Source organism: Callospermophilus lateralis, chromosome 3 (assembly GCF_048772815.1).
Source record: "Callospermophilus lateralis isolate mCalLat2 chromosome 3, mCalLat2.hap1, whole genome shotgun sequence".
Taxonomy (NCBI): domain Eukaryota; kingdom Metazoa; phylum Chordata; class Mammalia; order Rodentia; family Sciuridae; genus Callospermophilus; species Callospermophilus lateralis.
The window spans coordinates 90,772,872-90,796,865 of record NC_135307.1 but is presented as its reverse complement, the minus strand read 5'-3'; the positions used below and the strand labels follow the sequence as shown (position 1 = coordinate 90,796,865).

The 23,994-nt window shown below is 34.6% G+C and overlaps 2 protein-coding genes across 5 annotated transcripts in view; one reads left to right on the top strand and one right to left on the bottom strand.

Annotated features, from left to right (window-relative positions):
- Positions 1-23,994, top strand: part of LOC143395407 (endogenous retrovirus group K member 113 Env polyprotein-like) — a 114,188-nt gene that overhangs the window by 17,716 nt on the left and 72,478 nt on the right. For all 3 annotated transcript variants that reach the window (XM_076850722.2, XM_076850721.1, XM_076850720.1), the window contains exon 2: positions 3,611-3,686. The gene's annotated coding sequence lies outside the window, so the exon portion shown is untranslated. The remainder of the gene's footprint in view (positions 1-3,610; positions 3,687-23,994) is intronic.
- The window catches only part of Golm2 (golgi membrane protein 2), a 104,678-nt gene continuing 82,209 nt past the window's right edge, over positions 1,526-23,994 (bottom strand). Inside the window, exons 9-10 of one of the 2 annotated variants that reach the window (XM_076850718.1) lie at positions 8,975-9,142; positions 1,526-3,684 (exon numbers count right to left, since the gene is read on the bottom strand). In XM_076850718.1, coding sequence (XP_076706833.1) covers positions 3,614-3,684; positions 8,975-9,142 — 239 coding nt within the window. In that variant the 3' untranslated portion in view covers positions 1,526-3,613. The remainder of the gene's footprint in view (positions 3,685-8,974; positions 9,143-23,994) is intronic. The other variant, XM_076850719.1, reaches the window with a different exon arrangement.

The window sequence follows — 23,994 nt, the reverse complement described above, 5'->3', positions numbered from 1 at the left end:
GCAAGTGCTATACCACTGAGCTATGACCTCAGCCCTCTTGGATTTTTTTTAAGTGAAACTAAGGGAAGAGGAGTAGCCCATCAGATAGCAAAACTAAGAAAAATAGGATCTTCTAGGTATCATAGAGCTTTGAAGAGGGAACTGGTCTGAGAAAATGAAGGTAATAAGAATGTTATAAAGAGAAGCAGAAATGGAAATTGGTGAAACAAAATCTTGGTAGCATTCATGTTCCGTGTTTGAGTTGTCTTCAAGTCCAGGGTTCTTCTACTCTTGATAATAGTTTTCTTACATGGACCATTACACCAATTATCTTTTGTTAGTTAGCTGAATTTAGATTTGAAACCAATAGAGAAGAGAATCTAAAATGGAACTGGATTAGGCTTGATGTGGTCCAATTGGAACTGAATATTGATGGTTCACGTGTGATATAAATAATAAGCTAGACTTTGGATATATCACACTGTTTATCTTATCTTATTGATGTTTTCAGGGTCATCCATTATGGGAAATGACTTCCACACAACTGTTTTGTTTGTTTTTTTTGTTGTTGTTTTGTCTTGGGAATTGAACCCAGTGGTGCTTTTCCATTAGATTGCACCCCCAGTCCTTTTTATTTTTTGAGACAGGGTCTCACTAAGTTGCTGAGGCTGTCTTCAATCTTTCCATCCTCCTGCTTCAGCCTTCTAAAAGTCACTGAGACTATAGCCAAGTGCTACTTACCGTGCCCAGTCCTCACAATTTCTTTTATAAACAAATTCTCTGACTTCAAACTTGAGCAAAGTTTGTTGTTACATGATTATACAATTAAGATTAAAGACACACAATCTTAATACTTTTTTAAAACTAGCGACGTTTTAGAAATGCTTTTGAAGACATATTATATTTTCCTTGCAATCAGCATCCCCTGCTTTTTTATTTGAGTTGGGGGTAATGGGGATCGAAACAAATGCCTTGTGCGTGCAAGGAAAGTGCTCTACCTCAACTATATCCACAGCCCCACCATGCATATTTTATACTTTGTACTTTCACTTTCTGGGTCAGTACCAGTGAGTGACCTGAACTTACAAGCTCTCCCTGTCTTGCCCCCTCTATCTTTCCAGCATCCTTTCTCTTCCCCTTGGTCATTACCTTCTAATTACACAACTAAAATGTTTCCATTGAATGAAAACATGATTATTTGGAACTCTAACCTCAAAAAAATTATTTTTAATAGGTGTTTTTCACTATTTAAAGTCATCTGGTTCATTTGTTTACTTGTGTTGTTTGACTGTCCCCACCTGAATTTAAGTTAATTCATCTTACTAGAACAAGGCACACAAAAGATATTCAGTGTTTGTGGATAAACTCGCCTTATAACATTTCCTGTAAACATTTCTGCTTTAGCTTAACTTAAATAAGCACTAATTTTATTCAAAATCTCAGTGTTAAAAATGTGACTATATCACGAGATTGTCAAGAATGTAAGGTATTAGATACAGCAAAACAGTGAAACAAGTTTAATTTTTCATTTATTAGAACCCAGTAAGTGATGATTTTAGAAGCAGAACTTTCATCAAATTAACAATTCAGGGCAAAAATACATTAAAAAAAACTAAATCCTAAGGCAGAAGTAAAACAAAAACAGCATAGTAATATAGACTGTAGAATGTCAGAATTTTAAGACATCTACGTAGTATTTTATAGCACTAAAATGTTAATACAGTCAGAAATATTATCAATTGGTCCAAAATTTCTTGGTTTATAAAATGTCTAGACTGCCAATTGAAGAAATTTTGCTATGTAAGTAATAGCTATCATATAACCAAATGATCATTTTTATGAAAAAGGAACTAAGGTAATTTCATTTGTAAATATTTTATAATATTAAATATGAAATATTTCTAGGAATATTTTTAGATTCACCTCTCCGATTAATGCCCAAATTTATTCTGAACAGGTGTTTTTCACTATTTAAAGTCATTTAAAAGGATGTACACCAAAGGATATACATCACTTCCTTTTAACTAACTCCCTTTTAAAAATTATGTGAACCATCATACCTGTAGTCCTGACCCTACTGTTAACAAAAACATGAACACTATTTAGTTTGATATGGTGGGAAAAACTATTTTAGTAAATTACTGCATATTTTCCTAGTCATTAAATAATTTCCAGTTGAAAGCTAAGAATTTTTGCACCTGAACAAGTGAATAATCTATCTATAAGTTTGAATTATAACAGGAAACTTAATGTGGGGGTGCAGGTATTTCATGTTTTGGGTTTGTTTATTTTGTGGTGCTGGGGAGAAACTCAGAACTTTATACATACTAGACAAGCACTCTATCACTAAGCTATATCCCCTGCCTGATATTTCATGTTTATATGCAATTAATGGTAGCCCTTTTGAAAAACAGGGTTAAACAACCTTAAACATCCTGGTATGATCCAAACCTTTAGTTTTTTGGGGGGAGAGGTACTATTTAAAAGTGCTTTGAACAAGAAAATAAGGGTTAGCTAGCTTACACATTTGACTAAATAGTGTCAAAAATGCATTTAAAACAATTTTGTGTAAATCTAGCAAATATGAGGTTGATGGGTTCTTAACTAACATTAATTACAAAGATTCATTTTTATTATAAACTTTTAAGCTATTTTAATAAAACAGCTGTAGACCTCACTGTATATCTATTTATGTGTGCATTAATAAAAACCTGTTAAAATTTCTTATTTAGTAGTTCTGAAAAAGTCTAGTTAAATAAGATCATTAAAACTACCAGAAAAGCTTTGAAATATCAATTGTAGATTCATTTCAAAGTAGATTTAGCTCCTTTCAGGATCTGGCATTTAATTTATCTTCACTGACCTGAACTCTGAAAAAAATTTTTTTTTTTAGCCAGTGCTGACTATAGTTAAATAGTACTGGTATTACTTGAGAAAGAAAAAATGAAAATATATCGTCCATCATGCATTCCACAATTTCAAGAACTAACATAAACAATAACTCATATATACTGTTATGTCTTTGAAGTTTATCTCAAATTCCATCAGGCCTCAGCTGAAAGTTAATATGCCAAAACACATTAGCACTTGAGTAGAGAGGCAGTTTTGTACACGTTAACTAGTGTTTGGCATCCAATTTCCCCTCTTTTACATAACTATTCTAGGCATAACTCCTGAAAAGCATGAAATGTGGGGCAGATAGAACAGAACACCTGTTGGGCTAACAAGAAGATATTAGTGTATAAAAAATTCTCAGCTGAATAATTGTTCTCACTGTGGTTATGCTATGTGCATCATAAAACATCTACATAACCATTTTCTTCCATTTGTCTATTTGTGGAAAAAAAAATTAGGCTCAAAAAAATGTGAAATATACATTAGTTTGCTTTAAATGCAAAAATTATCTGTTTTTGGCTCAACTGTATCATAACCAAAAGTCTTCTTTGATAATATAATATGAAAAAGTTCACATATGTACATGGGTACATTCCTTCATTAAAGTTTTTCCTTACATCTATCTCAATGTATCTTTACAACTGATACAACTGATCTTTACAACAGAAGTCAAAAATGACAAAGTAGAAATGATTCCATTTTACAGCACTTTAGGTTTTCTGATGTTTTCTTTTAGGAGTTAAAGAACATCATTGAAACGTTGCTTTCCATAGTCTGCAGGATCCATCTGAAGCTCTCTCTCTTCATCATCTGTAAGTAAAATAATTATGAATTAAGAATAATATCTTAAAATCATAATAGAAACCCAACTTACAACTGTTTCAATTTTTTTTTTAGCTTTAATGTCATTTTCTCTCGTTATTTCTCACCTAATGTATACAGTACTCTATTTCCTAGTGGCTTAGCTAAAGAGTAAAAAGTGAAATGATCTTCCAAAACAGACTTCATTCTTTAGATTAGATTATTTCTAAAGTACTTTGAAGACAAATGTAGAGCTAGATAGATACAGCTAGCAAAACTTTAGGAAACCTCAATATTTAGGAGTCAATCCTTTTTTATACATATATTCTATAATATACAGGTGAAGATTTAAATTAAAGCTCTGGTAAAAACACTTCTGTGTATATTTTACTGACTTTAAAAACAAAATCTCAAAATTGAAAAAAACAAAAATTGAACTTGGGCACTCAACCACTGAGCCACATCACCAGCCCTATTTTGTATTTTATTTAGAGGCAGGGTCTCACTGAGATGTTTAGTACTTAACTTTTGCTGAGGCTGGCTTCGAACTCATGATCTTCCTGCCTCACCCTCCCAAGCTGCTGAGATTATAGATGTGAGCCACCATGCCTGGCATAAAATCTTTTCTAATTATAAAAGTAATCCATGCTGGAAATGTAAAAATTAGAAAATAAAAGAGAAAAATAAGTCACTTCTGATCCCAATATTTAACATTCAGGTGAATTTCTCTACTTCTTTAGGGAATAGCTTATCCTTGACTTCCTACATGGAGTATATTAACCAAATTTTAATCTTTTCTTTACCAAAAAGAAAAAAAAATCATTACATTATATCCTCAAAGCCACTTTGAGTAGCTATTGAATTTACTCCAATAGATGCTTTGAAGTTTGATTTACTTGGGTATTGACAGGTAGGTTTTCCTGCTTCTTTCTTGGCTATCATCTGTTACTGCATTGTTGTTAGCTTAACTGACAAAAACAATGTGTTTCTTTTCTAATTTTGTTGCTGTTTGTACTGGGCATTGAACCCAGGGGCACTTAACCACTGAGCTACATTCCCATTCCTTTTTATTTTTTAGTTAGAGGCAGGGTCTCACTAAATTGCTGGTGCTGGCCCCCAACTTGTTTATCATCGTGTCTCCTGAGTTTTGGGGATTACAGATGTGTGCCACTGGGCTCCACTTCTTTTCTAGTTTTTGCTGTAGACTACAGATTCTGAAATAAGACTGCTCAAAAAAAAAAAAAAATTAACATGTTAGAATTTGAATTAGAATGAAAAGTATTTTAATCAGAACCTGAGAGGCTCCCTTTGAGAACATGGCTTTTTATGACATCCTTATATTAGATATGACAGGTTTTTTGGTTTTTTTTTTTTTTATTATTATTTGGGGGAATTGAACTCCAGGACTTCCACTACCAATTAGCTATATCCCCTGTCCTTTTTATTTTGAGACAGGGTCTTGCAAATTCATCCAGGCTGACATCAAACTTGGAATCCTTTTGCCTTAGCCTCCTGAATCACAGGGATTTATAGGCCTGCACCACTGAGCCCAGCCTTGATAGGTTTGTTTTATTCTAAAATAGCAAAAAAATTTTGCACCACATTCTTAAACTCATCACACATCATTAACAGTATAATCCCCTAGGCATGATAACCCCAAATCTGTTTAACATGTACAATGGCTAAAATTATATTTATATTCACATTTGTATTTTGTAAACATGCTAATCAATTTCTTGTCAAAAAACTCTCTGTACTTAAAAAAAAAATGGTTTTAAAATGGAAAATAAGCACTGGCACATTTCCAGAAAGTTCTCTTTAGAATCCATGTTATGGGACCTCACCTATGGCTATAAATACATCTTTCAAGACATAGTAATTAAGTGAAGACTTAATCACCTTGGAGCACTGGAAAATTCCTAGAAACTTAACAGAAAAGTCACTGAAGGGAAAAATGTTACATTTCTGGCTTTTTAAATGAATAAAAGTACAGGGGAAATGAGGTGTAGAACAAAGGTCTAGGAATAGAAAAACTTAAATCTGCTCTTGACTCAGGTATTTAACAAACATGATCTAGTTCCTAAACTGCTTTGGACCTCTAATTATTATTATTATTATTTTTGCATTTGTAGATAGACAGTATGCCTTTATTTTATTTGTTTATTTTTAGGTGGTGCTGAAGATCGAACCCAGTGCCTCACATGTGCAAGGCAAGCGCTCTGCCACTGAGCTACAGCCCCAGCTCTCTAATTATCTTTTTAGTAGAACAGGATAAACTGTACTGGGAATTCAATCATCATACCTACACTGCCATAATAAAGAAATGCTTTTAAATTCTATATATTCTTAATAATAAACATTTGAAACCCAACTTAATTAATTAGGGAACAGCCATAATTCCCCTCCCTACTTTTTGAACAGTTAATACTACACCTAAAGAATAAAAGTCTTGTAGAATCTCTGAAAATATATTTTAAATTATTTTAAGTTCTTTTTTTTTTTTTTTTTGGTACCAGGGATTAAATCCAGAGGCACTCAACCACTGAGGCACGTCCCCAGTCCTAATTTATATTTTATATAGAGACAGGGTCTCATTGAGTTGCTTAGGGCCTTACTAAGTTGCTGAGGCTGGCTTTGAACTCAAACTGCTGGGATTACAGGCGTGCACCGATGCACTGGCTTTGGGTCTCTTAAGTAATCCTTTTTAGTCAGTTTACCAGAATTTATCTTCTTTATTTGGCTGAGTTGATGTTCTTGCATTTTTCTGTTCTCTGTGATAAGGAAGTCCCTTTATGTAGCTGCCCTATCTTCCTGCCACTACCTAGAATTCTACAATGAAACAAAAATATTAAATGACAGCCCTCAGCTTAAGTTAAGATTTCACTTGCAAGGACTGGGGCTGTAGCTCAGCAGTAGCACACTTGCCTGGCATGTGTGACACAATGAGTTCGATTCTCAGCACCGCAAATAAATAAGTAAAATAAAGATCCATCAACAACTAATAAAAATACTAAAAAAAAAAGATTCACTTGCAAATAAAGAAATTCAAAAATTTAACAACCTCTGACCTATTTCATCAAAGATATAAATAAGCTACTTCTTTTTCTTTCTTTCTTTCTTTTTTTTTTTTTTTGGTACGAGGGTTTGAATCCAGGGGCACTTAACCACTGAGCCATGTCCCAGCTCTTTTTTTGTATTTTATTTAGCTGAGTTGCTTAGGGCCTTGCTAAGTTGCTGAAGCTGGTTTGGAATTTGTGATCCTCCTGCCTCAGCCTCCTAAACCGCTTGGGTTAAAGGCATGCACCACCGCCCCTGGCTTATAGCCTACTATTTAGCCTACTATTTCTTTATATTGCTTAGAATTCAATGAATTCATTTTCTTGTGAAAAGAATAGAAGGGCAGCAATAAAAGTACTGAGTACCTGAATCGACAATGAGAAGAAGGGAGAAGGGTAAAAAAAGGGAAAAAGAAGACAATGAAAATAAATTTACCTACTACGGTGAAAACCCATAAAAAAACTAAACTGAAATCTTGTGATAAAACTCATCAACTTTAAAAGAGCAAAAACCAATTACACACACACCTAAATGAAATGATTATCAATCATGGCTGAAATTAATGGCTCTAATAAAAACCTCAAAAATTTCCAGTGAGATGATAGAAAAACCCTTAAAAAAACAAAACAAAACAAAGAGAATATTTAAAGTGCAAACCAAGCAAACTCATAAGATCAGAAGTTAAAGGGTTATTACCCTAGTCACAGTTATAAGAATAAAAAAGCTCAATAAGAAAATAAATTTTTCAGTTAATGACATTTATTGAGGGCCCTGCAAGAAAATGGTATGAAGGCAGAAAAGGACACAAGCAAAACAGAAGGAAAAATAAATGAAAATTCCTGCTCTCCAAGAGCTTACAATCTAATTAGATGATATACATGCAATGCAATGAAAAAGCCTTAAAGTGTTATATATAATTGCAAATAAGTGTAGTCCAAACAAACCACAAAAGTAATGAGAAAAGAAGGTAAAATTTATAAAAAAGGGATGAAATTATGAAAAAACTGAGTAAAATTTATTTTATATAACCAAAAAAGTTTGAGAAAATTCTCATTAATATAACTTTAAGTAACTCCTAACACTAATCTTTCTTCTACTTTCTTCTACTAATAATCATGTTTTTCCAAAACTAGAATGTACTACCAGAATACCTACACAGAAGTCAGAAACTCTAGTTTTTCTTTTTATATTATATTTAGTATTCTATGACAACTATATTCTATATTTTTTTGAATTTTTTTTCTTAGTTGTAGTTGGACACAATACCTTTATTTTATTTATTTATTTTTATGTGGTGCTGAGGATCGAACCCAGCACCTCACAAGTACAAGGCGAGTGCTCTACTGCTGAGCCACAACCTTATTCTGAGTTTTTGAAAACAATTCCTGTCATGAACCTCAGTAAAAATGTAATTACTATAAAAAGAGTTAAGGAAGAAATCAAAATAGGTTATAGTGAAAAATATTTCATGCATCACATAATGGCAATCTTATACATCACATCCTGAGGGTCATAATCAACTTTTATAGAAGATTTTAAAACTCCACAAATTGTACTAAACAATAAACAGGCAGAAAATAAGCCTAAAAAACAATGTACTCTGATATGCATGCATGGGTAGGGCTGCATGCACACAGGTAGAGTCTGAATTTTACTAAGTTAAAAACTCAGAAGTAACATAGTTAACAAAAAAATGTGTTGAATCTGTGTATTAAACATAAGATAAAGCTTCTTCACAAAGCCTGTTAGAAAAAAACTTAAAAATAATTTTCCAATGTTATATCAGTGGTGAAATAATTTTTATTTCAACATGGAGGAAACTGTTCCCTTTGTAGTTTCCTTATAACAAAAAGGCTGCCTGGGCAATACTTGCCTAGAAAAATGAAATGTTTTCAGATAAGAAACTGGAAAAGAATAATTTTTTTCAGGAAGCATTTGCCTTATGTAAAGTCTAGTCATTTTAACAATTTAATTCTAAAATTTCTGAGAATTATAAGTTTCAAATTGCAACTGCCTCAATAACACATAGAATAACTAAAACTTAAAAAATTATTGATAGATTTACAACTTCTACTATCATAAGATACTTTTAAAAGTAAAACTGAAAATCTGCCCAGAACCTCTTTGAATTAATATTAAGACTTCACTGATGCTAATAAATGGGGAAAATTTACACAAATTCAACCAAAAAACTTAGAGGTGGGTTTCACGGTCACAGCATGGAGGCCAGGCCCACGCTCACCTTGGACGTCTTCCTCTCCACCATCACCATCTTCTTCCTCATTGTAAGCCAGTTCAGCCTGCTTGTCTGCCTCATACTCACCTACGTTACCATCATCCCCATTATAATCCGCCAGTTTAGAGCCATGCTGCGGATCAACAGGGGATTCATTTTCATCAAAGAATCGGCCTGTGAAGTAGGTAGAGGATTAATTCAAGAGTACAGAGAGAAGAAAAGAAGGGACCTATACTGAAGGCAGACCAGAAAGCAGACAAGTGAAACCTTGCAACTTTCAGGGTAGTGGCTATAAAAAGAATACATTTGATCATCCAAGACAAAAGTAAATAAGAGTTAAGACTCTGAAAATAACTTTTACTTAAGAAGTTCTTTTTTGGGGTTTAATACTTGCTACTTAAGGTTTGAATATTGTCTTAAAGAAAAGAGCAACATTTTCAGGACTATTTTGCTAATGACCAATTATTTCCCTAATATAAATATTTGTTTAATTTAACACTTTAGGAGAAGAATTAAATAATTTTATTACTAGATGCAATACATATTTGAAATCTGCAGTCATTTATTGTTTTATGAAATACAATTTTCCATGAATAATTTTGAAAACTTACAGGCTAAGTTCTTTTTGTATACAAACTAACATATTTGAGAACAAGCATAAATTCCTTTAGTAATATTGATTCATTATAATCATGGACTTCCAAAGAAGGATGGCAAAGAATGAGAATCAGAATTCCTAGTGGTACATGCTTTGAAAAAGCATCCCAAGTCATTCTGGCTTATCTCTTTCACTTTCCCTAAAGTAATTAAAAAAAAAAAAAAAAAAAGTCAATGAAAGTTTAAGAAAGTTGACCTACATGAGGTCATTATATTGTATACATTTATAATAATCAGAAATCAAGAAGAGCAATAAAATAACACCTACCATAGGAAGCTGTTCAACACTAGACATTAAAAATAAAAATATCAGCCACGCCTGGTGGCACATGCCTGTAAATCCCCAGCAACTTGGGAGGCTGAGGCAAGAGGATAGCAAGTTTGGGGCCAGCTTCAGTAACTTAGCCAGATTTTTGTCTCAAAAAATAAAAAGAGCTGGTAATGTAGCTCAATGGTGGAGCACTTCTGGGTTCAATCTTCAGTACCACCCCTCCCCAAAAAGCCCAAAACAAAAAACTACATAAATAAAATTTAAAGGAATAAAATTAAATAAAAATATTAAGCACACTAAGATCTGACTTACAAATGCAAGTAAAACTCTACTCTGACATTACATTTAACTAGCATAAAAGTAGATGTTATTCTAATCTCTAAAATATGAATAAAATGTACAATAAAGATATAGGAATTTAAGGCTTAAAATTTTAACAGTTTTTTCTAATAAGTCTAATGTATTTCAAAAATTTATATTGCAATGAGACACTCAAGAAAAAAGTTAACAACCTAACTTCCTTTGTTTGGAAAGAACTACAGTTCAACAAATGGCTTACCACATCATGAAGCCAAAATCTTTCTACTTGCAGGGTAAAGAGCCAATCAGGAAAATAGTTAAAGAACAAATTTCATAGGCGTGAAGGGATATGTGTGGGGGATAAGGAAGACTGAAGTAACTGGGTCCATTAGAAAGTGTGAATTCATGTTATATCTATTCTAGAATAAAATAAAGGCATGTACAATAAGTAAATAAATAAATGGAAAAAATTGAACAAATAAAGTTATAAGTGGGTGCAGGGGCACATGCCTGATATCACAGCTATTTGGGAAGTTGAGTCAGGAAGATCACAAATTCAGGGCCACCCGAGGTGATTTAGTAAGACCCTATTTCAAAATAAAATTTAAAAAGGGTTGAGAATGTAGCAGTACAGTATCTGGTTGGCATGTACAAGGCCCTGGATACATCACCAGAGGGCCAAAAGAAAAAAGAATTACAGAAAAGAAATGGATGTACAAGAGTTAAAAAGAAGAAACAGTAACAAGAGAAGAATAGACAAGCTATTTATTAGAAGAACACCATTTCCTAACTACACTAATATAAAATAAACACTTTGAGGTGGGTGTAGTAGTGCACACCTATAACCCCAGTCAAGAGGATCACAAGTTCAAAGCCACACTCAGCAAGCTAGTGAGGGCCTGAACAATTCAAAACTTGTCTCAAAATAAAACATTTACATTTAAAAAAGGGGGAGGTGAGGCTGGGGCTCTGTGGTTAAGCACCCCTGGGTCAATCCCTAGTACCAAATAAATAAATGAATACTTTGAGTAGCTTTTTAAATTATCTCTTTCCTTAATGATAAAAATAAATGTAGCCGGGATGGGGATATAACTCAGTTGTAGAGTGCTTGCCTCACATGCACAAAGCCCTGGGTTAAATCCCCAGCACCACCAAAAAAAAAAATGAATAGATAAAGAAGTTAAACCATCTTTACACAGGGTAAAACTACTGTTTTAAACATACAAAGAACACTTAGCTAGCATGGTAGCACATGCCTCTTAATCCCAGCTACTCAGGAGGAGAGCAAATTCAAGACCAGCACTGGCAGCTTAGCAAAACCTGTCTCAAATTAAAAATAACAAGGGCTGAAGATGCAGTGCAGTGGTAGAGCACCCCTGGGTTTGATCCCCAGTATGCACAAAAAAAATTACGAACACATAAATATGGTAGTTACTAGTGAGCACTTTTTCAAAGTATGCTATTTTCTCAAAACATTTTGATTTTTATCAGTTATGAAACATAGAAAACTAAAAAAAATAGTCTAAGTGAGCACTTTTTCAAAGTATGCTATTTTATCAAAACATTTTGATTTTTATCAGTTATGAAACATAGAAAACTAAAAAAAATAGTCATAGTCTAAGAGAAGTTACTGAAAAATACACTTAATTTAAATATTGTCAGACATGGAAAATTTAATTACAGAAATGGCCCATCTGTGTTTATTATAATTTTCCAACAGAACAACTTAAAATTGCTGTTTTATTTGGTACTGGGGACCAAACCTAGGAGCACTTAACCACTGAGCCACATCACCAGTCCTTTTTGTTTTTTATTTTGAGACAGTGTCTCACTAAGTTGCTTAAGGCCTCACTAAGTTTCTCAGGGTGGCTTTGAACTCGTGACCCTCCTGCCTCAGCCTCCTGAGCTGCTAGAATTACAGACATGTGCCACCATGCCAGGCTAAAATTTGTTTTTTGAGAGTTTGGCTGATTATATGAGTAGCCTGAATTAGGTCAAAAATTTTAATATAATACTATAATTAGGATGACACTCAGAGATAATTTTTAAAAATCAATAACAAGAAGAGATAACCATACAACTGCCCCTTTTTAAACAGTAATCTGTGCTGTTTCCTGTATAGAATCGTCATGTTTGGAGAAAGAGCTAGCTCCTAATACCAATATTAGATAAATAAATATAGAAGTTTCTAAAATAGATGAGAGGGAAAAACAGCCAGTTACACAGTTGTTAGTCAAGTGGAAGAGATCTGACAAACAATATAGATTAAAAAGTGCATAAAATACAGATCATTGCCACAGAGTGCTATATTATACAGTTGCTAGGCAATATATATCAGTGTGGTCTAAGAGTTAAAGGGAAGGTTTCAAAGAGAAGATAAATATGGGCTGGGGTGTCAGTGGTAGTACCACAAGGCCTTGGATGCAATTCCCAGCACCAAATCAAGTAAACAAACACTGCCCCCGCCACCCCCAAAGGCAAATTTATTAGACTATGATAAAGAAAAGAAAGGAAGCGTCTAGCCAGGTTTGGTGGCAAGCTACTTGGGAGACTTAGGTGGGAAGATCACTGGGGTGCAGGTGTTTGAGTAGGGCAACCTAGTGAGACTCCCATTGGTAGGCAGGTGGGTAAAGCAGCAGCAGCAGCAGCAGGATTCAAACAGGTGAAAATGAAGATGGAGTATTTAGGAGATAGTGAAAATATTTATTTGACTATAAGAAAGAGAAAATTTGGGCAAGCAAATTAGGGATAATTATGGAAGATCTTCAAACTAAGAGATTTTAAAAGGCCTATATCCATTTCACTATTTGAAGCAAATGACAAAGTATCTATAATGCTCTTTCCTCCATCCACTCAATTAATATTCAATCATGTATGTGAAAGGTACTATACTGGGCACTGTGATACAAAAATGAAGTAACCATTTCCATTACCAATAACTCGGTGTATGCGGTAAGGGGAACAGACACATAAATAATTAGTGATGCCATATGTGCTAGAGCACAATGAACTAGAAAGAGTCATATAACTATAGAGAGAGTTGATACAGTTGGTTTACCTATGATGGAATGAATCTGAACTTTATGGAGGAGTAACAGCTATCATTTCTTTTAAGCATCCTGAGAACAGGAATCTAATCTGCCTGTATCTAATAGCATCTCCAGAATTCATTCAAGTGAGAAGCTGTGAGAACATCACACTATAAAGGTAGAAGAAATGTTAGAACCAAGTAAATCAAATAATTTTGAAAATTGCAAACTGATTATATAGCATAATATATTAGAAAAAGACAAAGGATGATTCTACAAACCTAGGATGGAAACTAAAAATAATGGTACCTATGCCCCCAAATGGAATAACTGGGAATGTATGGAAAGTAAATATTGCTTTTGATATACTGAGCTGGGATTACAGGAAGACATCCAAATAAAAATATTTTATAAGACACATGGAAATATGGATCCAGACTCTAGATACAAAATAAGGGTTAGGATTATACAGTTTTAAGACTCAGAAATTTCAAAATATTAAGCTCTGAAAAGACAATTTCTCTTAGGAAATAAATATTTACAAAGAATGGCTAAGTCAAAGGAGCAATCTTTGGGAATAACTATATTTAAGAAGGGTAAAAAGAAGTAACAAGGGCAAATTTATCACAGGATTGTAATATGTCTGTGATGTATTTTGGGGGGGGAATTAAGTATTAAACTTCATCTCTGAAGCATTTCATCTATTTCATGACCTTTAATTTGGTTCTATCCCTCAGTGACCAAATTATTAAAGCTGTGCCCACCAAGCAGAATAGTAAGCATAATTATATTTTAGTTTAGATACCCAAATTTCCTTATATTGTGGCAAAATTCAGTTGTACATTTGAATATTATATTTGTCCTGGGGTTGGCTAAAAATGATTATCTTAGAGTCTATTAGCCACAAAACAGCTTCATCCCAAGAGTTTAAATCTGAGAACACAAAGAAAGAAGCAGGAGGCCCACAAGTTATTCAAAGTCTTTGAGCAACTCAGCAAGACCCTATCTCAAGATATAAAATAAAAAGGCTGAGATACAGCTTAATGGTAGAGGGCCCCTGAGTTCTATATCCCAAAATGGGTGAGGAAAAGCAATATTAACTTTGAAAAACTATCCATTAGGAGATTATTTTCCTTTTTTTTATACTTCTTTTTTCTTTTATATTTTTATTGGTGTACTATAATTACACATGATGATAGGGTTCATCATTACATATTTGTACATGCACATGAGATAACAATAGAGACTGTTTCCAATATTTAAATTCCCTTTTTGAGCCAAACTAGTTAAAGAAGTTTACTAAATACATAATAAACACAGAGGCATGTATGAAATACTTTCTCTTATATCTTCTTTTAATTTTTATAACGTGAACTAAATTCATATATTCTACATCATCTAAAGTATTAAGCTGATACATTTTTTTCAGCTTGTCTTAAGTAATACAATAGAACTTCATATGGAATGATACTCTAAAACAACCTAACAGCCTACACACTTTAATAAAAAGAAAAAAACAAAATCAAAGGATAATACAATAACAATAACATTCCTCAATCACAAAAGAATGTTGTAATCAAGAGAAACTACAGGAGTGGAGATGTACCTCGTGGTAGAGCACTTGCCTTAAAATGTGAATTTAATCCTCAGTACCACAAAAATAAATAAATAAATATTAGAATAAGAGAAAGGAAAACTAAGGCATATATTTTTAATTCTGGACTATAAATAAAATGAAACACCAAGATAAATTATGGCTTTACTTCATTAGTTCAAGGTTTGTTTATGGGTTTTAATTTCTCAACTACTCTATTAAAAAGTATATTTTTCATGTAATTTAAAATATATTACCATTATTATAAGTAAAATGAATCCATGTGAGTTGGTTATAAGTTTAGTAAGAAAGAAAAAAAAGCAGTGTGTTTTCTAAGGAAGCAACCACTTTTTCTAGTGTTAAGCTATTGGTAGTGAACATTTTCATTTCATTTGGCAGTTAACACATTAAAGTGACTCTTGCATTATTCAGTTTAATACTTAAGAGTTTTGATTATTTCAGATGCCCCTAAGAGGAGATGTCATAACTTAATCATAACAGCTGGAAGAGTGGGGTATGCAAATGGTGACAAAAATATTACTGCAGGTTTTCCTCACAAAACAACAATGTAGGGTAATTACTAGACTGGCTCTTGAATTGTAGAGAAAAGTCAAGGAAATGAAAGAAGAATAGGAGGAGGAATCTGTGGCTAAAAGCATCCAAACAACTTTTCTATCTCCCCATTGCCAAAGAAATTGAACTGCTCTTTCCCCTTCCTTTACATAATCCAGTGGCTTCCCTTTTGCTATTTTTTCCTTTCCTTTTTCTTTTTGGTACTGGGGATTTAACTCAGGGGGTGCTTAACCCACTGACCTACAGCCCTAGCCCTTTTTATTTTTTTGAGACAGGATCTTGCTAAGTTGTAGAGACTGGGCTTGAATTTCTGGTCTTCCTGCCTCAGCCTACAGAGTTGCTAAGATTACAGGTGTGTACCACCATGCCGGGTTCCTTAAAACTGATTCTATAGGGGAAAGGAAGAAGAAAGGAAGGGAAGCAGAGTATTTTGCTTCAAGGTCAAATAATACTGTTCTCCTTTGCCACACTCTCCTACACCTGCTGAGCCAGTCTCAATAGCACTACAGGATCACGGGGCCTGAGATGGGAAGAAACTTTCTAGTATTTGAAGAAGTGAAGTCATGTATATATCAAATATGAATGTCATTACATTAATCTTATATATACTCAGTAAGTGAATATTTTACTTTCACTATTCAAGCATTATTATTGTAACTGCTACTATTTTTCAGTTCTGGGAATTGAATTCAGGATCTTGGATATGCTAGGCAAGCACTCAATCCACTGAGCTGTACCCCGAGCCCCCTTTTTAATTATTTATTGAAACAAGGTCTAAATTGCCCAGAGTGGCCTCAAACTTTCCATCTTACGCCTTAGCCCCTTGAGTCACTGAGATTACAGGCATATGATACTGGGCCTGGTGAGACTTATCTCCCTTGGTTGGTTGGTTGGTTTTTTGGTGGTGCTGGAGATGGAGTCCAGAGCCGTGCACAGGTGAGGTGACTGCTCTACCATGAAGCTAAATTCTCAGCCCTATCTTATTTGTTGTTGTTGTTTCTAGTTATTCTTTATTTTCCATTCATTTATGACTGCTCTTGTCTTATTTTTTTTCTTCTTTCTATACTTCTTTAAAATTTGTTAGCTAGGCCATGCTTTTAACTCCAGTCACTTAGAAGTTGAGGCCGGAGGATCTCAAGTTTGAGGCCAGCCTTCGCAATTTAGTGAGGCCCTAAGCAACTTAGCAAGACCCTGTCTCAAAAAATAAAAAGGGCTGGGTATGAGGCTCAATGGTTAAGCAACCCTGAGTTCAATCCCCAGCACCAAACTAAACCAAACCAAACAGATTTCCTAGTTGGGTTTGCTTACACATGCCTGTAATCCCACCAACTTGGGAGGCTGAAGTAGGAAGACTGCAAGTTCAAGGACAGCCTGGGCAACTTAGCGAGACCTGTTTTGAAATTTTAAAAAAGGGGGCTGAGGATATAGATCAGTGGTAAAATGCCCGAGTTCAATTCTCAGTACTACATACACACACACATAAAATTCTTTTGTTATTCTTTTTCTCCTGAAGTCAGATTCCCTAGGTTCAAATCCTTACTCTGCTGTTTACTAAGAATCTTGGTAGTGTTTTGCAATTTATTTGTCTGTTTCTAGTCCACAAAATGGGAATAAAGATAATATCTAGGGCTGGGAGTGTAACTGAGTGGCAGAGCACTTGCCTAGCACATATGATGCACTGGGTTCAATCCTCAGCACCACATAAAAATAAATATATAAAATAAAGGTATAAAGCAACAAAAAAAAAGTCTCTAAACATGTGTTTGTTATGAGTTTACGTGTACAAAATGCTTTAGCAATGTCAATATGGCAGTGGCACATAATAACCACTCCATGTTAGCTATTATTAGCACCATCTTTAGTAGTACTACAACTACTACCACTACTACCATTATTACTACATACGTTATTTAAAATTGCTTTTTCTTTAGTTTCTAAAAATAGCAGCTTTTCAATACTATAATATCAATTCCTAATTTGTCATTTTTAATAGTGTACATCAGCTTTCTTTTAATTTCTGCAAAGGAATATTTTTATTTTAATTTGTGGTAAAAAATTCAATTTTTTAGGATTTTTCCTTTATATTTTTTTCTTTCCTTTTTTGGGGGGTACCAGGGATTGAACTCAGGGGCACTTAGCCACATCCACAGCCTTTTTTAATTCAGAGACATGATCTCACTAAGTTGCTTAGGTTGGCTTCAAATTTGAGATTTTCCTGCCTCAGACTCCCCAGCTGCTGGGATTACCAGTGTGTGCCACTGCACCTGGCACCTTAAGACTTTTTAAAACAAATATTTTAAATTTTGTTCTAATTAGTTATACATGACAATAGTATGCATTTTGACACATCATACATATACGGAGTATAACTTCTCATTCTTTTGGTTGTATATGATATAGAGTTAAACTGATCATGTAATCATTTATGCACATAGGGTAGTAATGTCCAATTCATTCTACTATCCTACCTACCCCATACCCTCTTCCCTCCTTTCAGTCCCCTCTGACTAATCCAAAGTACCTCTATTCTTCCCTAACTCCACCCCCCACTACTTATTGTGAATTAGCATCCACATATCAGAGAAAACAATCAGCCTTTGGTTCTTTGGGATTGGCTTATTTCACCTAGCATGATATTCTCCAGCTCCATGGTACCATAATACTTTGACATCATAAATTTAGCTATAAATACTAATTTAGATGTATCCCTCATGTTTTGATATGTGTAGTACTTACTGAATTATTTGGTTCTGAAAATTTGAAATGCCCCTCATAAATCCCCACATAGGTTATTTAGAATTGCTTTCTTTTTTTTTTTTTGTAATTTCTAAAAGTAGCAGCTTTTCAGTACTATAATATCAACTCCTAATTTGTCATTTTTAATAGTGTACATCAGCTTTCTTTCAATTACTACAAAGGAATATTTTTATTTTAATTTGTGGTTAAAAAATACATTATACGGAATTCTCTATCTTAATTCCACCCAAGAATCCCTAACTCATGACACTGGGGATTGAATGTAGAAGTGCTCTACCACAAGCTACATACCCAATTCTTTAATTTTTTTTTTTTCTTTCTTTTTAAATCTTGAAGGCTCACTGAATTTCCCAGGCTGGCCTCAAATTAGAATCCTCTTGCCTCCGGCTCCAGAGTCACTGAGATTATGAGTGTACCACCATGCCCATCTATCTCAATCATGTTTAACTACATAGTTCAGTGGCATTAAGGACGTTCACATTACTGTATAACCATCACCACTGTCCATGTCCAGAAAAATTTCATCTTCCAAAACTGGAACTCTGTATCCATTAGGTCTCCCCATTTTGGATCCTGGCAACCACCATTCTACTCTGTTTCTCTGAATTTGATTGCTCCAGGTACTTCATATAAGTGGAATCATACAGATTTGTCCTTCATACTTAGCAAAATGTCTTCAAGGTTCATCAATATTGTAGCATTTATCAGAATTTTCTTCCCTTTCTAAGGTTGAAGGTATACACCATATTTTGTTTATCTGTTTATCAATCAGCACTTAGGTTGTTTCTACTTTTTGGATATTGTGACTTATGCTGCTATAAAAATAGATGTACAGGGGCTGGGGATGTGGCTCAAGCGGTAGCGCGCTCGCCTGGCATGCATGTGGCCCGGGTTCAATTCTCAGCACCACAAACAAATAGGGATGTTGTGACCACCGAAAACTAAAAAATAAATATTAAAATTCTCTCTCTCTTAAAAAAAAATAAAAAAAAATAAATAAAAATAGATGTACAAATATCAGTTCAAGTCCCTGCTCTCAATTTTTGAGTGTATACCCCAAAGTGAGGAATATCTTCGCATGCACGTGTGTGTGTGTGTGTGTGTGTGTGTGTGTGTGTTAGAGAATGAACCAAGGGTTATTCTTCTACTGCCACATACCCAGTCCTTTTTATTTTTTGTTTTAAGACAAGGTCTTATAAATTGCCAATGCCGGCTTTGAATCTGCAATCTTCCTACCTGAGTTTCCTGAGGAGCTGGGATTAGAGGCCACCAGGCTCAGAAGTATTATCTTTTATACTCTTTTTATGTTCACATTTTCTATATGTGCATTTGAGATCTAGTTATAAACCACATATGGATACATTTTTTTTCTTTCCACGCCCCTGGATTTTTTCTTTGGTATTTATTTATTGCTGTTGTTCACTTTTGTAGGGATTGAAACCAGGGGTGCTATACCACTGAGTTATATTCCCAATTCTTTTTTATATTTTTAAAATTTTGAGACAGGGTCTTGCTAAGTTGCTAAGTCTGGCCTTGAACTTGCAATCCTCTTGTCTGTCTCCCAAGTTGCTTTCAAGTATAAATTACCTGCTTTTTCCTCCACTCTCCTCTCAAAACTTCTATTGTACATAATTTGTCTCTCTTAACGTTTCTGTCATACACATGATATATAAAATATTTGTATTTATATATCTAACTATTTCTTGCCACTCTGTGCTACATTCTTGATGAATATCTTAGTACAAACTTCAAAATAATTTCTTTTGGCCAGTTATTTCCATGATCTCATACACTAGGTTTTTAGTTCAATGATTATTTTTCTAAATGTAAATTGCATTAGATATACATCTGTTTTGATTTCTGTTTCTTAATTTCTTTTTTTTTTTTTTAGAGAAAGAGAGAGAGAGAGAGAGAGAGAGAGAGAGAGAGAGAGAATTTCAATATTTATTTTTCAGTTTTCGGCGGACACAACATCTTTGTTTGTATGTGGTGCTGAGGATCGAACCCGGGCCGCACGCACACCAGGCGAGCACGCTACCGCTTGAGCCACATCCCCAGCCCTTAATTTCTTAAATTAGGTATTCCCTCATTTATCTCTTTGAGCATCCTTAAAAATGCTTTAAGTCTTGCTGGCACACACCTGAAATCCCAGCAACTCTGGACACTGAGGCAGGAGGATCACAAGTTCAAAGCCCACTGAGCAACTTAGTGAGGTGCCATCCCAAAACAAAAAATGTAAGGGGCTGGGGATGTGGCTCAGTAGTTAAGCACCCCTGAGTTCAATACCCAGTACCAAACAAAAAACAGAACCCCAAACCAAACAAACAAAAACTTTTAAGTCTTTAGCAGACTGTTACATAAAATGATTTTTATGTTTGTTAATGCACCTCCCTTCTCCCCCCCTTCTTCCTCCCCCTCTTCCTCTCTCTCTTCCTCCCTCCCCCCCCCCCCTCGTTGTTGTTGTTTTAAGCTCGGGTCTTGCTATATTGCTCAGCCTGGTTTCAAACTCATGGGCTTAAAAAATCCTCCCACCTCAGCCTCCTGAGTAGCTGTAACTATAGGACTATAGGTGCGCACCACCAAGTCCACCTTAGGTTACTAATTTTCATTGTGGAGTTGGGGGAGTGTTCATGAGTTTTTCTTTTTCTCCTTTTTGATTGCTTGTATCAACCATTTTTAAGTTGCTTTCTCCAGTTCCTCAGTCTAGTATTAAATTTCATAATCGCATTTTAAAGCTTCCATTCTATGGTGCTACTGAGGACAGCACAGATTGCATACAGAACCAGTAATGGTATTGTTTAATTAATGGTCATAAGACTGTATCTATAACTTTCTATTTCAAGTTGCTAAAGTCTTATTTATTTATTTGTTTATTGGTTGATTGATTGATTGATTGGCTTTAGGTGGATACAATATCTTTATTTTTATGTGGTACTGAAGATTGAACCCAGTGCCTCATGCATGCTAGGCGAGCACTCTACCACTGAGCCACAACCCCAGCCCAACCTATAGACTTTTTGCTCCCTTTTTTTAATTGTTGATGGACCTTTAATTTTTATTTGCATTTGGTGCTGAGAATTGAACCTAGTACCTCACTCAAGCTAGGCAAGCGCTCTATCACTGAACTACAACCCCAGCCCAAGGCTATAGTCTTTGATGGTAGTCATCAACAGTTTTATTTTCTGCTTGCTTTGCCAAGAAAGATGAGACAATAATTAGATCTCAACTTTCATCAGCCTGATTCTCTTTTTATTTTTTGAAATTGTTTTTGCAATACTGGTGATTGAAACCAGAGTATCTTTACCACTGAGTTACACCCCCGGTCCTTTTTATTTTGAGGCAGAGTCTCACTAAATTACCAAGGCTGGGCTCAAACTTGTGATCCTCCTGTCTCAATCTCCTGAGTCAATGGGATTGCAGTTGTGTATCATGGCACCCAGCTCTGGTTCTCATTTTCTTAAATTTATTTTTTAGCTGTACTTGGCCACAATTTTATGTATGTATGTATGTATCTATCTATCTATCTATCTATTTATTTACATGTGGTGCTGAGGATCGAACCGAGGGCCTCACCCGTGCTAGGTGAGTGCTCTACTGCTGAGCCACAATCCCAGCTCCTTTGGCTCTCATTTTAAGTGGCACCATTTTATTCTAGTTTCTAAGAGCCAAATTACTGGAAACCTGAATTTTCAGACCTGGAATCTATACATTAATAATTGTTCAGTCCTTTTGATCATACTGCATTTTTGTTTGGTTTCTTCTTTTTGTTGTGGGCAGGATACTGACAATTGAACTTAGGAGTGCTCTTGCCACTGGGATCCATCCCCATACTCCTTTTTATTTTGAGACAGGGTCTTGCTAAGTTGCCAAGGCTGGCCTGAAATTTGTGATCCTCCTGCCTTAGCCTCCGGAGTTACTGGGATTATTGACATGCCCCAGTGCCTTGCTCATTCTAAGTCAAAGCTATTTACCAGGTCTCTTTTCTTTCTTGACCACAGAAATGATTACAATGTTTTAAAGCCTATCAACATTTTTAGCTTTCTCTTTTTCTATTTTGCAGTGTTGAATCCAGGCTGCTCCACAGAAAAGGCCCTATGAGATGTGGCTTCATCAACCAAAAATCATTACCTACTATTTAGAGTAACTGTCCTTGTAACTTTCAGTATAGGGCTGATATCTGAAGTGAACTGTTTTCTGAATCCTGAAAAACTAAATATATATATATATATATATATATATATATATATATATATATATATGGTATATCCCTGCTAACTGGCAAACATGTGGACTCCCACTGGATTCTCAGTTGTTTGTTGTTTTTTTTTGGGGGGGGGGGGGAATGTGTGACCATGCATTTGAAGTATTCCCTAAATCGTATTTTGTGTTGCTACACAGACTACATTTTTCATTTTTTTTATTTATTTAATTTTATATTTTTGTGGTATTGGGAATTGAACCCAGGGTCTCAGGCACACACTAGGCAGGTACTCTATCACCAATCCAAATACATCTTCCAAATATGGCAAAACACACCAAAAACATTCCAGTCATTTTTGCATAGTTTGGTAATACAAATTTAAATTAACAAATATATGCACAACTTTATTAATATATCATATTGATATATTAGACTATATAACAAAAACACTAATTTAAAATTGCCAAAAATATTGTGGTTATCATTGCATAAAGTCTAAGCCATATCTCTATCTAATGTTGTTTTCAATAAAATATTCAACTGGTTCTAACTGCATGTCACTTTGTACTTAGACCTAAGTGCCTTTATAAGTCATAAACTTTAAATTTCTACTAACAGTTGATCTCTTGCCACATTACCTTTAAGACTCCAGAAGAAAAAAATAAGATGAAAATATAAACTCAGATTATATTTTTCCTGTTCTCCATGATACAAAAGCAGTCAAGTAGGATAGGAAAAGAGATTCCTTCACAATTAGACCCTTTCTTCCCATTCCCATTTCATATTCCTCAACGTGTCATTATGAAAACACTGTTCTGCCTGTGACATTTTCAACGTAGTATCTTTTCTAAAGATCTCAGTCTCTTCATTTAACATTTTTCAATATTGTTTCTTATTGTGATGCTTCTTATATTGCTAAATTTCAGTTAATACTTGCCTCAAGTCTAGCCTAACATCATACCTTTCTAATACTGCTATAGTTCCAAAAAGCTAAGCCCCTGTCCTTGATTAACTCTTTTTTAAAAAAATTTTTTAGTTGTAGATGGACACAATATCTTTATTTTTATTTGTTTATTTTTATGTGGTGCTGAGGATCGAACCCAGTGCCTCATGCGTGCGAGGCAAGCACTCTACCGCTGAGCTACAACTCCAGCCCCCTTGATCAACTCTTAAGATGTTTTCTTCTTCTTTAAATTTTTATTTGTAGATGGACACAATACCTTTATTTTATCTATTTATTCTTATATGCTGCTGAGGATCACAAACCCAGTGCCTCAAACATGCTAGGCAAACCCTTTACCACTGAACTATAAACCCCAGGCCAAGATATTAACTTTCCCCAAAACTTTCAAGAACTGAAGAGGTAGTATAACACAACTAACAAAAAAGTGAATTAGGGGCTGGGGTTGGGACACAGCGGTGCATGTGTGAAGCCCTGGGTTCATCCTTAGCACCACATATAAATAAACAGAATAAAGGTATTGTTTCCACCTATAATGGAAAAAAAACACTGTTACTAAAAAACAGACAAATAGTGAATTACAAAACAAGGGACCCGGATAACATTGTTCTGTGATTTACCTCAAGCTAATTAATCTCATTCTCCTGACTGTAAAATGAGAGGTTCATATTATAGTCTCAAAT